General features: G+C 47.6%; 1 protein-coding gene across 1 annotated transcript in view; it reads left to right on the plus strand.

Moving 5' to 3' along the window:
• LOC115469670 (mucin-5AC-like) overlaps positions 1-15770 on the plus strand; it is a 92971-nt gene that overhangs the window by 70504 nt on the left and 6697 nt on the right. Inside the window, exons 28-31 of the mRNA XM_030202458.1 lie at positions 721-865; positions 1088-1131; positions 1232-1441; positions 11666-12335. Of these exons, the coding sequence (XP_030058318.1) occupies positions 721-865; positions 1088-1131; positions 1232-1441; positions 11666-12335 (1069 nt within the window). The remainder of the gene's footprint in view (positions 1-720; positions 866-1087; positions 1132-1231; positions 1442-11665; positions 12336-15770) is intronic.

Genomic DNA, 15770 nt, shown 5'->3' on the forward strand with positions numbered 1-15770 from the left:
GGCCGGTTCCAACTTAACTGGCCAAGTGGATATTCAGCTCTGGCCGACTAATTTGAAACCAGCCCTGGTATTAATGACCAGATCTAGCTGCCAAACTTAGCCGGCGGTACACTGAAAATCACCTGATGGCTGGCTAAGTGCCATTTAACTGGCCAGGTGCCATTCCTGGTTGGTTAAATAGTTTTGAATATTGGAGGGAATTTTTTCCCAATAGAATGTACTCTTTCCACACTATTTACGACAAAGGGGAAAAAACAAAAATGTAGGGGTTTCCCTGTTATTTGGGGCAAAAAAGAGAAAAGTTGCATCCCTATTTGATTGCTGCATCTCTACCTTCCTTCCCTTACAGAAATATCCCCACCACCCATATCCTCTCTGAAAACAGAATCATTTTTGGCTTAAATTAAAATAATTCTATTAATGTTTAGGTTAGCACATTAAGGGCAATTCTATAAGCTGGCGCCTAAAGAGAGGCACCAGTTGTGTGTGTAATGTTCTAGAATAATAGCACTTACGCAAGTGATCGGCACCACAAATTAGCAACTACACCGGTAAATGGCCAGGCACTATTGTGTTGTATACACGCCATTGCTAAGGAGCTCTAAAAAATGGCTGCAGCTGAAAATCCTTTCCTTCTTTGCTGTTAAAATCCACTAAAGATTACTTTGTTTAACTTGGGCTTTACACTCTTTTTGAGTGAATCTTCCTGTCTTCTTTCAGGCTGCTACCCAAGTTGTCCTGCAGACAAGCCCTATTTTGATGAGGATGACATGGACTGCGTAGCGCAGTGTGGCTGTTATGACGCTGAAGGAAACCACTACAAGCCAGGGGCTAAGGTTTATTCACCCATAAACTGCCAGTCCTGGTGAGCTTATATTCCAAAAATATCCTTCATTACTGTAGGGTTGGACAATGGAATTTGTGCCTGACTTATAGTATAGGGAATGCCAGGCCTTAATCATTGCTATGGATTTCTAATTTCTTGAGAACCAGCTAACAACATAGCTGCATTCTGCTTTCCTTCATGAAAGAACTGAAAACCTTGCATTTTTTGTAAGTTCAGTTACACTTTTCTTTTTGTTTTCAGTGAATGCACAATGAAGGGTATAGACTGCAAGTATGATAACCAAGGTATGGAGCTAGTGTTCACTTTTCTGTTAGTAACCTAGGCACTGTCAGATTCACTTTCCATGGTGTATAACAGTGCCATTCTTTACCTTCTGACTTACAGCCTGCCACTGCGAATATGATGGGAAGATGTACAACTATAATGACACCATCTACCATACCACAGATGGCATTGGAGGGTGTATCAGTGCTGTGTGTGGTGCCAATGGGACAATAATCAGATCCATTGAAATGTGTACCACTACATCCCCCATAACTACCACACCCTTCACATTTAGTACAACACCTGCAACGACTACAGTTTCCACTACAGGTATGTAATTATAGAATTTACTCATTGTCTACAATCTTTGATGGTCCAAATACATATTTATTTAATTTATTTATTACAAATAAATAGATACCACCTACATGTTAATGAAAACATATATAGATATGATATAAAGATATAGATAAATTTAAATGCTGGTCACCACCACCAATGAAAATTAACCCCATCATTTGTGTTCCGAGTGTGGGAAAGTTAGAACAACAAAACAGTGATGTCATTCACCAGTGAAATGCAACAGCTTCTTTAATTGTAATGTATGTTTTAACACTGGAGATATTTCCACAAATTCTGGCTATGGGAGACTTATTGGTACCAGGGGTGTAGCCAAATGTGGTATTTTAGGTGGGCCTGAGCCCAAGTTGAATGGGCACACAATTTTTCCCTCACCATCTCCCTCCATAATCCACAACCCTTGCCCCCTGCAATCCACAACCCCCACCTCAATAAATTCCTGAGTTGGTGGGGATCCCCCAGCCCTGCCAGCTGATGAGGGCCTCTGCTGGCAGTTGGAAAAATCCTGTATTCTCTGCAACCGGTGGCATTCTCTATGTGCCGTTGCAGCACCACCCCCTAGACAAACTGGGTTCCGTTCAAATCATAGCACAGAAACCACTGTCACTTGTCTGCTAAGTGAACTTCATTCAATCCTGGTGTCTCTTGACATCTTCAGCCTTTGATCTCGTCAATCACTTTGTTCTTCTTCATCGACTGAAGACTGTTGGGACCCAGGGCAAGTTTTTTAGCTGGTTCACCTTTTATCTATCCGACTGCTCTTTTTCTGTTTCTACTAAATCCTCCACTTCCAGAAATTTCCTCCTTCTCTGTGGAGTCCCTCGAGGATCCATTCTCTCACCTCTACTGTTCAATATTTTTCTCCGTCCTTTAGCTACCAGCTACCCACTTCCAAGATTTCAATATCCACTTCTTCTTTTACGCTGATGAAATCCTGCTTATCTTTCCTATCTCCTTCTCAACCCCTGGCCTTGGCCCATCGCAGAAGGCCCTCCAGGCACTCTCAGAGTGGCTCCTTGCCCATGAATTTGTCCTCAGTGATTCACTGCCTGCTCGTATCCTACCCCTTCTGTTCCTTTGTTTTTTTTTTCAATTCTCCATTGAACCCAGTTTTCTTGTTCCGCTACCTAGGGGTTATTTTTGACTCTGACCTGTCATTTGAGCACTAGGTGTCCCACATAGTAGAGAAGGAATTATTTTGGTTGTGCCACTTCTGTTCTATCAGTAAGCTCCTAGACGTCTCCTCATTGCACCTCCTACTTCATGCCTTTATTATCTTGTGTATTGACTATTGTAACTCTGTTTATGCTGGCATCTTGCAAACCCAGATACATCATCTACAGACACTCCAGAACTCAGCCGCCCGTCTACTTTTCCAAACCAAGAAGTTTGATCTCATCACCCCTCTTTTTCTTCAATTACATTGGCTACCTATCTTTTGCAGGCCTTGGTTCAAAATCCTTGTCATCACTCACAAAGTTCTATATACTGGTGCCCCTATGCCACCCGCTCTTCCCTTACACACCCACCTTTCCCTCCATTCCTATGATGCGCACCGCTTATTTTTCCCTCCTTAAAGTTTGCTCATTACGACTTCACTCATTCTACTGCAATCTTTTCCTCACCCCCAAAATCTGGAATGATCTTCCCCTTTCTCTTATATCTGAACTATCTCTCCCCCGATTTAAAGTTCTCCTCAAAGCTCACTTCTTTAGAATTGCTTTTAATGCCTCTTTGGACTAATGCCACCAGCAGGGGATCCTTTGTGGTGACTCAGTGCTTAGTTCGCTTTTGTTTTATTTAGTAATTTGTTGAATGTGTGTTCTTTGTGTGTTTGATTTCTTTACTATTCGCATGTGTAGTTCTTTTCATTTTTTCATCTTAAATTTTATTGAAGATTTGAAAATGTTAACAAACCGCATTAAATTGTAGACAATGTACAACATCACATAAAAGGAAAATAGAATGGAACCCTCATCTATCCAAACAAAATACTCCCAACCAAAACCCTTCCAGCCATACCCCATGTAGTTCCTTTTTTTGTTCTTATTATTATATTTTTGATTTGTAGTACACCAATTTGAACTCGTTTTGTAAAGGTGGTATATTAAGCAACAAATAAACATAAACACATGGTAGTGTTACGGGCACTGACTGCAAGGTACAGGATTGTTCCAGCTGGCCCTCTTCAACTGGTGAGACTGGGGATCCCCTCCAGTCTTACAAAGGGTGGCACCTGGGTGGCCTGCGATAGTGTGGGCGCATCTTCTGGGGCATGCACTGGGCCACTTTTTACCGTGGATGGGAATAAGGCAATTTTTTAATGGGCCTGCGCTAATATTAAAACTAGCGCAAGCCTATTTACCGCCTGAGCTCTTACTGCCACCCATTGACTTAGCATGACTGAGCTCACATGCTACCCACGTGGTAACCATGCAGCATGCGCCAATGTGGGCACATTGCCAGTCACCGCCAGGAATGCCCCCTGCGGTAGAAAATAAAAAATTATTTTCTACTGCGGGATTTGATGCGTGCCAATATCGGAATTACCACAGGGTGCACTCATTACCCTGGCAGTAGTATCGATTTAGCACGTGCTACCCATGCGTTAGCCCTCCCGTGCATTTGTAAAAGGGCCCCTTAATGTCTAAACTATAACACTTATCTTAATTATTCTTCATATCACACTAGGTCCATCGTCCGACATGGGCCATGTTTCACTTTAAAGCTGCTTCATGTACAGGTCTTTAATTCTTCATGGGTGATGTATCCACTTTTAAACATTCTGTTTTACTCATATTACTTAAGAGTAGATAAATCACCCGTGCAGAATTAAGGACCTGCCCATGAAGCAGCTTTAAAGTGAAACGTGGCCCATATTGGATGATGGTCCTGGTGTGATATGAAGAATACTTAAAGGCCTCCTTTACAAAGCTGCACTAGTGATTCATGTGTGGTAAATAAGAGGAAGCCCATTCAATTCCTATGGGCTTCCTATAATTTGCTGTACGGGAATTGCTAACGCGGCTTTGTAAAAGAGGACCTAAGATAAGTGTTACAGTTTAAACATTAAAAATGTTAAAATATAAGCATAGTTTAAAACTTTGTTCTGTAGGAAAAGTGACTGATGAAGAATTGGGTGAGTCATGAGTAAAGTGGATCATATGCAACAAAGTTTGAATTTCTTTATAAAACAGCAGCACAAAATCAACCAAAGTAATGGATAATTTACCCCACTAATACTTAAACACCTTAGTTGTGTGGAATTAAAACACCTGAATGCAGTTTTTAATATTATACCCAGATATTCAGCACTGGCCAGTATCCAGATACCAGCACTGAATGTCTGGTTATAATCGATCCATGGAAACTTATATAGATACCGGTGATATTCAGTGCTAGTCTCTGGATAAGAGCCAGGTTAAGTCAGGACGACTATCTCACTAAGTATCTGGGTAACTGGCACTGAATATCGACTTTGCCCCTGGACCACGCCGGCACAACCTGGATAATTCTAAGAGAGTTAGGGATGATTTTCAGCTGCATTATATAAATAATCAATAGGTGGCTCCAGTGAGCACTTGCTATTGGATAGCTAGCTTTGAATATTGGGCCATGCACGCCTGCTTCACAACTATACGGACAACCCACCCAAACTATGCCCCTTAACAAGCCTATACTTAGGTTACATAAAAGTACATAATGTCTTGCTACCACATGTATTTTACATATGAAATAAATTTATAAGAAGCCTTTTACATGCATTTAACAGGGTTTCTCCGAGGACAAGCAGGCTGCTTGTTCTCACTGATGGGTGACGTCCACGGCAGCCCCTCCAATCGGAAACTTCACTAGCAAAGTCCTTTGCTAGCCCTCGCGCGCCCGCGCGCACCGCGCATGCGCGGCCGTCTTCCCGCCCGAAACCGGCTCGAGCCGGCCAGTCTTCTTTTGTCCGCACTCGGTACGGTCGTGTTTTCGCCGTGTCGAGCCCCGGAAAGTCGACCTCGCGCGTCCAATTTGTTTTGAACGTGTTTTTTTCCTTCGGGAAAGCTTTGTCCTAGTCGGGAAGTGCTCCGGAAACCCCCCGCCGGGTTTCGTGTAAATCCTCCCCGTACTTCCAGCTTTTTTGCCCCGGTAAGTTTTCTTTCGTCGTCGGGGTAGGCCTCTTTTCGGCCTCGGTCGAGATTTTTTCTCCCTCTAAATTTGGTGCTTCAAATTTCGCCATTTCGGCTTTTGATTTCGCCGGCGTGATTTTTCCGCCCATGACATCGAAGCCTTCCAGCGGCTTCAAGAAGTGCACCCAGTGCGCCCGGGTTATCTCGCTCACTGATCGACACTCGTCGTGTCTTCAGTGTCTGGGGGCCGAGCACCGCCCTCAGAACTGCAGTCTGTGTTCCCTGCTTCAAAGGCGGACTCAGGTAGCGAGACTAGCCCAGTGGAACGTGTTGTTCTCGGGCTCTTCGTCGGCATCGGCACCGGGATCTTCGAGTGCATCGACGTCGTCAGCGTCCAGACCATCTTCCTCGGCCGCCCCTGCATCGAGTGCATCGAGGCATCGGGCCTCTGCATCGGCGCCGAGACATCGGATAGCTGCATCGACGTCGGTGGTACCAGGACCTCGTCTGCTGATGTCGTCGGACGGTGGTGCATCGGGTGGAGTGCAGGTGAGGGCTGTCCATTCCCCTGCTGGTGGCGGTGAGCCCTCGGGTGGGTCTCCTCCTACCCTGAGGGCTCCTGCGGTACAGCCCCCCCGAGATCGACCTTCTTCGGTCTCGGCCCCGAGGAAGCGACGGATGGATTCGACGTCCTCCTCGTCGGTGCCGGGGAGCTCTGGTGACATGCTTCGGAAGAAATCGAAGAAGCATCGACACCGGTCTCCTCCCCGTGTCGGCACCGAGAGCTCTGGGTCGCCGAGGGATTCGGCACCCAGCAGGCATCGGCACCGAGAGGACCGCTCACCCTCTGTTCAGGAGGTGTCGATGCGCTCCGCTCTGGACAGCCCGGAACAGCCTCCACGCCCGGAACAGGTACTGACGTCGACGCCTGCATCGACCTCTCAGCCTTTCTCTGCAGCCGCTCTAAACGAGAGCCTCCGGGCCGTTCTCCCAGAGATTCTGGGAGAGCTGTTGCGCCCTACCCCTCCGGTACCGGCGGTGCTTGCGCCACCGGTACCGTCGAGCGTGGCGCCGGCTGGCCCATCGCCCAGGTTGAGGTCCCCGACGTCGGTACCGCGTGCGGTACCGACCGCGGCCACCTCCCAGGAAGGCTCCCCGACTACGTCGGCGGAGGGAGCTTCGCCGATGCGGGCGAGGGAGTCTACCTCTCGACGCCCCCATCGTGGACGGGGTTCCACGGAGTCGAGCAGGGCGAGGTTGCAGACACAGGTCCGTGAACTTGTGTCTGACACCGAGGGTGAGGCCTCGTGGGAGGAAGAGGAAGATCCCAGATATTTCTCTGACGAGGAGTCTGAGGGTCTTCCGTCTGATCCCACTCCCTCTCCTGAGAGACAGCTTTCTCCTCCCGAGAGTCTGTCTTTTGCCTCCTTTGTCCGGGAGATGTCTACGGCCATCCCCTTCCCGGTGGTTGTGGAGGACGAGCCCAGGGCTGAAATGTTTGAGCTCCTGGACTATCCTTCTCCACCTAAGGAAGCGTCCACTGTTCCCTTGCACCATGTCCTGAAGAAGACATTGCTTGCGAACTGGACCAAGCCATTAACTAATCCCCACATTCCCAAGAAGATCGAGTCCCAGTACCGGATCCATGGGGACCCAGAGCTGATGCGCACTCAGTTGCCTCATGACTCTGGAGTTGTGGATTTGGCCCTAAAGAAGGCTAAGAGTTCTAGGGAACATGCTTCGGCGCCCCCGGGCAAGGACGCTAGAACCTTAGACTCCTTTGGGAGGAAGGCCTACCATTCCTCTATGCTCGTGTCCAAGATCCAGTCTTACCAGCTCTACACGAGCATACACATGCGGAATAATGTGCGGCAGTTGGCGGGCTTGGTTGATGCTCTTCCCCCTGAGCAAGCCAAGCCTTTTCAGGAGGTGGTCAGGCAGCTGAAGGCGTGCAGAAAATTCCTGGCCAGAGGAGTTTATGACACTTTTGATGTTGCGTCCAGGGCCGCTGCTCAAGGTGTGGTGATGCGCAGGCTCTCATGGCTGCGTGCCGCCGACCTGGAGAATAGAATCCAGCAGCGGATTGCGGACTCGCCTTGCCGTGCGGATAACATTTTTGGCGAAAAAGTCGAGCAGGTGGTAGAGTCTCTCCACCAGCGGGACACCGCATTCGACAAGTTCGCCCGCCGGCAGCCTTCAGCTTCTACCTCTACAGGTAGACGATTTTTCGGGGGAAGGAAGACTGTTCCCTATACTTCTGGCAAGCGTAGGTACAATCCTCCTTCCCGACAGCCTGCGGCCCAGGCTAAGCCCCAGCGCGCTCGCTCTCGTCAGCAGCGTGCGACTCAGCAAGGCCCCGCGGCTCCCCAGCAAAAGCAAGGGGCGAGCTTTTGACTGGCTCCAGCAGAGCATAGCCGACATCCAAGTGTCAGTGCCGGGCGACCTGCCTGTCGGAGGGAGGTTGAAAGCTTTTCACCAAAGGTGGCCTCTCATAACCTCCGATCAGTGGGTTCTCCAAATAGTCCGGCAAGGATACACTCTCAATTTGGCTTCAAAACCTCCAAATTGTCCACCGGGAGCTCAGTCCTACAGCTTCCAGCACAAGCAGGTACTTGCAGAGGAACTCTCCGCCCTTCTCAGCGCCAATGCGGTCGAGCCCGTGCCACCCGGGCAAGAAGGGCTGGGGTTCTATTCCAGGTACTTCCTTGTGGAAAAGAAAACAGGGGGGATGCGTCCCATCCTAGACCTAAGGGCCCTGAACAAATATCTCGTAAAAGAAAAGTTCAGGATGCTTTCCCTGGGCACCCTTCTCCCCATGATTCAGCAAAACGATTGGCTATGCTCTCTGGACTTGAAGGATGCCTACACACACATCCCGATACTGCCAGCTCACAGACAGTATCTGCGATTTCAGCTGGGCACACGCCACTTCCAGTACTGTGTGCTACCCTTTGGGCTCGCCTCTGCGCCCAGGGTGTTCACAAAGTGCCTAGCTGTGGTAGCAGCGGCGCTTCGCAGGCTGGGGGTGCACGTGTTCCCATATCTCGACGATTGGCTGGTGAAGAACACATCCGAGGCAGGAGCCCTGCAGTCCATGCAGATGACTATTCGCCTCCTGGAGCTACTGGGGTTTGTGATAAATTACCCAAAGTCCCATCTTCTCCCAGTGCAGAAACTCGAATTCATCGGAGCCCTGCTGGATTCTCGGACGGCTCGCGCCTATCTCCCAGAGGCGAGGGCCAACAACTTGTTGTCCCTCGTCTCGCGGGTGCGAGCGTCCCAGCAGATCACAGCTCGGCAGATGTTGAGATTGCTGGGCCACATGGCCTCCACAGTTCATGTGACTCCCATGGCCCGCCTTCACATGAGATCTGCTCAATGGACCCTAGCCTCCCAGTGGTATCAGGCCGCCGGGGGTCTAGAGGACGTGATCCACCTGTCCACGAGTTTTCTCGAATCCCTGTATTGGTGGACGATTTGCTCCAATTTGACTCTGGGACGTCCCTTCCAAATTTCTCAGCCTCAAAAAGTGCTGACCACGGATGCGTCTCTCCTGGGATGGGGAGCTCATGTCGATGGGCTTCACACCCAAGGAAGGTGGTCCCTCCAAGAAAGCGATCTACAGATCAATCTTCTGGAGTTGCGAGCGATCTGGAACGCTCTGAAGGCTTTCAGAGATCGGCTGTCCCACCAAATTATCCAAATTCAGACAGACAATCAGGTTGCCATGTACTATGTCAACAAGCAGGGGGGCACCGGATCTCGCCCCCTGTGTCAGGAAGCCGTCAGCATGTGGCTCTGGGCTCGCCGTCAAGGCATGGTGCTCCAAGCCACATATCTGGCAGGCGTAAACAACAGTCTGGCCGACAGGTTGAGCAGGATTATGCAACCTCACGAGTGGTCGCTCAATTCCCGTGTGGTGCGACAGATCTTCCAGGCGTGGGGCACCCCCCTGGTGGATCTCTTCGCATCTCAAGTGAACCACAAGGTCCCTCAGTTCTGTTCCAGGCTTCAGGCCCACGGCAGACTGGCGTCGGATGCCTTCCTCCTGGATTGGGGGGAAGGTCTGCTGTATGCTTATCCTCCCATTCCTCTGGTGGGGAAGACTTTGTTGAAACTCAAGCAAGACCGAGGCACCATGATTCTGATTGCTCCCTTTTGGCCGCGTCAGATCTGGTTCCCTCTTCTTCTGGAGTTATCCTCCGAAGAACCGTGGAGATTGGAGTGTTTTCCGACCCTCATCTCGCAGGACGAAGGGGCTCTTCTGCATCCCAACCTCCAGTCCCTGGCTCTCACGGCCTGGATGTTGAGGGCGTAGACTTTGCCTCTTTGGGTCTGCCAGAGGGTGTCTCCCGCATCTTGCTTGCTTCCAGGAAAGACTCCACTAAGAGAAGTTACTTCTTTCATTGGAGGAGGTTTGCCGTCTGGTGTGACAGCAAGGCCCTAGATCCTCGCTCTTGTCCTACACAGACCCTGCTTGAATACCTTCTCCACTTGTCTGAGTCTGGTCTGAAGACCAACTCCGTAAGGGTTCACCTTAGTGCAATCAGTGCATACCATTACCAAGTGGAAGGTAAGCCGATCTCAGGACAGCCTTTAGTTGTTCGCTTCATGAGAGGTTTGCTTTTGTCAAAGCCCCCTGTCAAGCCTCCTACAGTGTCATGGGATCTCAATGTCGTTCTCACCCAGCTGATGAAACCTCCTTTCGAGCCACTGAATTCCTGCCATCCGAAGTATTTGACCTGGAAGGTCATTTTCTTGGTGGCAGTTACCTCGGCTCGTAGAGTCAGTGAGCTTCAGGCCCTGGTAGCCCAGGCCCCTTACACCAAATTTCATCACAACAGAGTAGTCCTCCGCACTCACCCTAAGTTTCTGCCAAAGGTTGTGTCGGAGTTCCATCTAAACCAGTCAATTGTCTTGCCAACATTCTTTCCCCGTCCTCATTCCTGCCCTGCTGAACGTCAGCTGCACACATTGGACTGCAAGAGAGCATTGGCCTTCTATCTGGAGCGGACACAGCCCCACAGACAGTCCGCCCAATTGTTTGTTTCTTTTGATCCCAACAAGAGGGGAGTGGCTGTAGGGAAACGCACCATATCCAATTGGCTAGCAGATTGCATTTCCTTCACTTACGCCCAGGCTGGGCTGGCTCTTGAGGGTCATGTCACGGCTCATAATGTTAGAGCCATGGCTGCGTCGGTAGCCCACTTGAAGTCAGCCACCATGGAGGAAATTTGCAAAGCTGCGACGTGGTCATCCGTCCACACATTCACATCTCATTACTGCCTGCAGCAGGATACCCGACGTGACAGTCGGTTCGGGCAGTCAGTTCTTCAGAACCTGTTTGGGCTTTAGGATCCAACTCCACCCCCCGAGGGCCCTGTTTGTTCTGTTCCAGGCTACACTCTCAGTTAGTTGGTAAATTTTTTAGGTCAATCTCAGTTATGTCCTCGCCGTTGCGAGGCCCAATTGACCAATGTTGTTGTTTTGAGTGAGCCTGGGGGCTAGGGATACCCCATCAGTGAGAACAAGCAGCCTGCTTGTCCTCGGAGAAAGCGAATGCTACATACCTGTAGAAGGTATTCTCCGAGGACAGCAGGCTGATTGTTCTCACAAACCCGCCCGCCTCCCCTTTGGAGTTGTGTCTTCCCTTGAAGTGTATTGTCTTGCTACATACTGGACTGGCCGGCTCGAGCCGGTTTCGGGCGGGAAGACGGCCGCGCATGCGCGGTGCGCGCGGGCGCGCGAGGGCTAGCAAAGGACTTTGCTAGTGAAGTTTCCGATTGGAGGGGCTGCCGTGGACGTCACCCATCAGTGAGAACAATCAGCCTGCTGTCCTCGGAGAATACCTTCTACAGGTATGTAGCATTCGCTTTATGAGGCTCTAGGGTGTTATAAAATCCCCCCCCCCCCCAAGTGTTAAAAATACCTACAAACAATAACAATCAATATGATAAATGAGTGTACAAAATATAATAATTTTGTATTTTCAAATAATTTATTTTGAATTGAATGACTGCTTTTAAAATGGATTGCTCTAAACTAATACCCTCATTTTAAAATATTCATTTTCATATAGTGACAACTGAACTGTGTGTTCATGAAGTTTGTACATGGTCAAATTGGTATGACACCAGCTATCCCAAATCAGAACCTCAGGGTGGAGATTTTGAAACACTTGAGAACATAAAAGATAAAGGACATGTAGTTTGCAGCAAACCAAAAGACATTGAATGCAGGGCAAAAGACTATCCTGAATATACCATTGAGGATCTAGGACAAAATGTCATTTGTAGCAAAAACCTTGGACTGACATGCTACAATAGTGAACAGTTTCCACCAAAATGTTACAACTATGAGATCAGGATTGAATGTTGCCACTATGAGCCCTGTGGAACTACAACACCTCTGATAATTTCAACAACAGAGCCTACATCAGCAGCAGCAACAACAGGTTCTACACTTACACTATCCACTGTCACAGAAACTACTAAACCACACATTACTACTTCAAAACCAGAAATCACAACAGGCATAGCCAGTACTTCAGCACCAGGTACCACAGAAAAACAAATTACTACTACTCAATTTGTACCTTCCAGTCAACAATCTACAGTAACTGTGCCAGAGACAACACAACTACCTATTATTACAACTCTGCCCCCAGCAGTTACCACAGGGGAAATCAATACTACACCATCAGGTACCACAGAAAAACAGATTACAACTTCTCAACCTGCAACTAGCACATGGCAAGTTACTACTACTCCACAAGGAAGTACAGAACCTCATATTATGACTTCCACACCAGGAATTACCCCAGGAAAAGTCACTACTTCATCACAAGGAACCACAGGACCAGAAATAGCTACTACTCAATCCATACCTTCCAGTCCACAAATTACTACCACTGTGCCACAAACAACTGAACTACATACTACAACTCCATCTCCAGGTTTTACCACACAAAAAATCAGTACATCACCAACTGGTAGTATAGGACCACAAACTACAGAATCTAAGCCTTTACCTAGCACTCAACCACAAACTACAGAATCTAAGCCTTTACCTGGCACTCAACCACAAACTACAGAATCTAAACCTTTACCTGGCACTCAACCACAAACTACAGAATCTAAACCTTTACCTGGCACTCAACCACTAACTACCTCAGGGCCAGGTACTACTGTACTAGGAACTACAGAACATTCAAGCTCACCTCCAGGAACTACAAGAGGGGAAATCAGTACTTCAACACAAGGTACCACTTCTTTACCTACAGACACAACAAAACAAGTTACTAGTCCTCCAGAGAGAACTACAAGACCTTTTGTTACTACGCCAATTCCTGGAAGATCCACGGCCACAAGTACAACAATGACAAGTGGTGTAACAGTTTGTCTGCCAAAATGTCATTGGACTCCATGGTTGGATGAAGACTATCCTACTTCGGGAGTTGACAATGGAGATATTGAAACATATGAAAAAATAATAACATCAGGGAAGACAATCTGTGAAAGAGCAGAAGACATAAAAGACATAGAATGTAGAGCAGAAATGTATCCCAATGTAAATATTACAGAAATTGGGCAAGCAGTCAAATGTGATGTGTCATATGGACTGGTGTGTGAAAATGAAGATCAGCATGATGGCTTTCAGATGTGTTACAACTATCAAATAAGGGTTAAATGTTGTGATGATTATAGTCACTGTATACCACCTACAACATCTCAGACTGCCACAACTAGTGCATTTATAACTACTACTGCTCCAGTAACTACTGGACCACATGTTACAACTACAGCCTCAGAAATTCAAACAACAGAAAAAATTAGTCCTTCAGCTCCAAGCACTACAGAACAACCAACTAGCAGTCCCCATCCTGCAACTACCACTTCACTGGCAACTACTTCTGTGCCTGGAACCACTCAAGTTCATGTTACAACTCCAGCTCCTGCTGTTACCACAGGCAAAGTCAGTACATCAGCACCAAGCTCTACAGAACAACCAACTAGCATTTCTCTTCCTTCAACTACCACTTCACAGGCAACTACTTCTGTGCCTGGAAGTGCTCCAGTACATGTTTCTACTCCAGCTCCTGGTGTTACCACAGGCAAAGTCAGTACATCAGCACCAAGCACTACAGAACAACCAACTAGCAGTTCTCATCCTGCAACTACCACTTCACTGGCAACTACTTCTGTGCCTGGAACCACTCAAGTTCATGTTACCACTCCCGCTCCTGCTATTACCACAGGCAAAGTCAGTACCTCAGTACCAAGCACCACAGAACTACCACTTACCCTTTCTCCTCCTGTGACTACCATATCTCAGGTTTCTACTACAGTGCAACCTGCTACTTCTGCTATACCTGCTACTACTGGAGCACATGTCACCACAGGCAAAGTCAGTACATCACCATCAGGTACCACAGCAGAAGAAATTACAACTGCTCAACCTGCAACTACCACACAACAGATTACAACAATTCCACAAGGAACTACAGCAGCACCTGTTACTACTTCACTTCCTGGAAAAACCACAGTCACAGTTCCAAGCTCCACAGTCTGCCAGCCAAAATGTCGTTGGACAACATGGTTTGATGAAAATTTTCCCTCTTCTGAAATTGAGAGTGGGGACATTGAAACATTTGATAAAATCATTGCATCAGGGAAGACAATCTGCAATCGACCAGAAGATATACGGGATATAGAATGTAGAGCAGATGTGTATCCCGACGTAAGCATTAGTGAAATTGGGCAAATTGTAAAATGTGATGTAACATCTGGACTGGTGTGTGAAAATGAAGATCAGGAAGGTGAATTTAAGATGTGTTACAACTATCAAATAAGGGTCAAATGCTGTGATGACTACAGTCATTGTATAAAAACTACACCATCTCAGCCTGCCACTACTAGTGCATTTATAACTACTACTGCTCCAGTAACTACTGGACCACATGTTACAACTACAACCTCAGAAATTCGAACAACAGAAAAAATTAGTCCTTCAGCTCCAAGCACTACAGAACAACCAATCACTTCTCACCCTCCAACTACCATTTCAAAGATAACTACTTCTGTGCCAGGAACTACACAACCACATGTTACAACTCCAGCTCCTGGTGTTACCACAGGCAAAGTCAGTACATCAGCACCAAGCACTACAGAACAACCAACTAGCAGTCCCCATCCTGCAACTACCACTTCACTGGCAACTACTTCTGTGCCTGGAACCACTCAAGTTCATGTTACAACTCCAGCTCCTGCTGTTACCACAGGCAAAGTCAGTACATCAGCACCAAGCTCTACAGAACAACCAACTAGCATTTCTCTTCCTTCAACTACCACTTCACAGGCGACTACTTCTGTGCCTGGAAGTGCTCCAGTACATGTTTCTACTCCAGCTCCTGGTGTTACCACAGGCAAAGTCAGTACTTCAGCACCAAGCACTACAGAACAACCAACTAGCAGTTCTCATCCTGCAACTACCACTTCACTGGCAACTACTTCTGTGCCTGGAACCACTCAAGTTCATGTTACCACTCCCGCTCCTGCTATTACCACAGGCAAAGTCAGTACCTCAGTACCAAGCACCACAGAACTACCACTTACCCTTTCTCCTCCTGTGACTACCATATCTCAGGTTTCTACTACAGTGCAACCTGCTACTTCTGCTATACCTGCTACTACTGGAGCACATGTCACCACAGGCAAAGTCAGTACATCACCATCAGGTACCACAGCAGAAGAAATTACAACTGCTCAACCTGCAACTACCACACAACAGATTACAACAATTCCACAAGGAACTACAGCAGCACCTGTTACTACTTCACTTCCTGGAAAAACCACAGTCACAGTTCCAAGCTCCACAGTCTGCCAGCCAAAATGTCGTTGGACAACATGGTTTGATGAAAATTTTCCCTCTTCTGAAATTGAGAGTGGGGATATTGAAACATTTGATAAAATCATTGCATCAGGGAAGACAATCTGTAATCGACCAGAAGATATACGGGATATAGAATGTAGAGCAGATGTGTATCCCGACGTAAGCATTAGTGAAATTGGGCAAATTGTAAAATGTGATGTAACATCTGGACTGGTGTGTGAAAATGAAGATCAGGAAGGTGAATTTAAGATGTGTTACAACTATCAAATAAGGGTCAAATGCTGTGATGACTA

This window comes from Microcaecilia unicolor, chromosome 4 (genome assembly GCF_901765095.1).
Source record: "Microcaecilia unicolor chromosome 4, aMicUni1.1, whole genome shotgun sequence".
Classification (NCBI taxonomy): domain Eukaryota; kingdom Metazoa; phylum Chordata; class Amphibia; order Gymnophiona; family Siphonopidae; genus Microcaecilia; species Microcaecilia unicolor.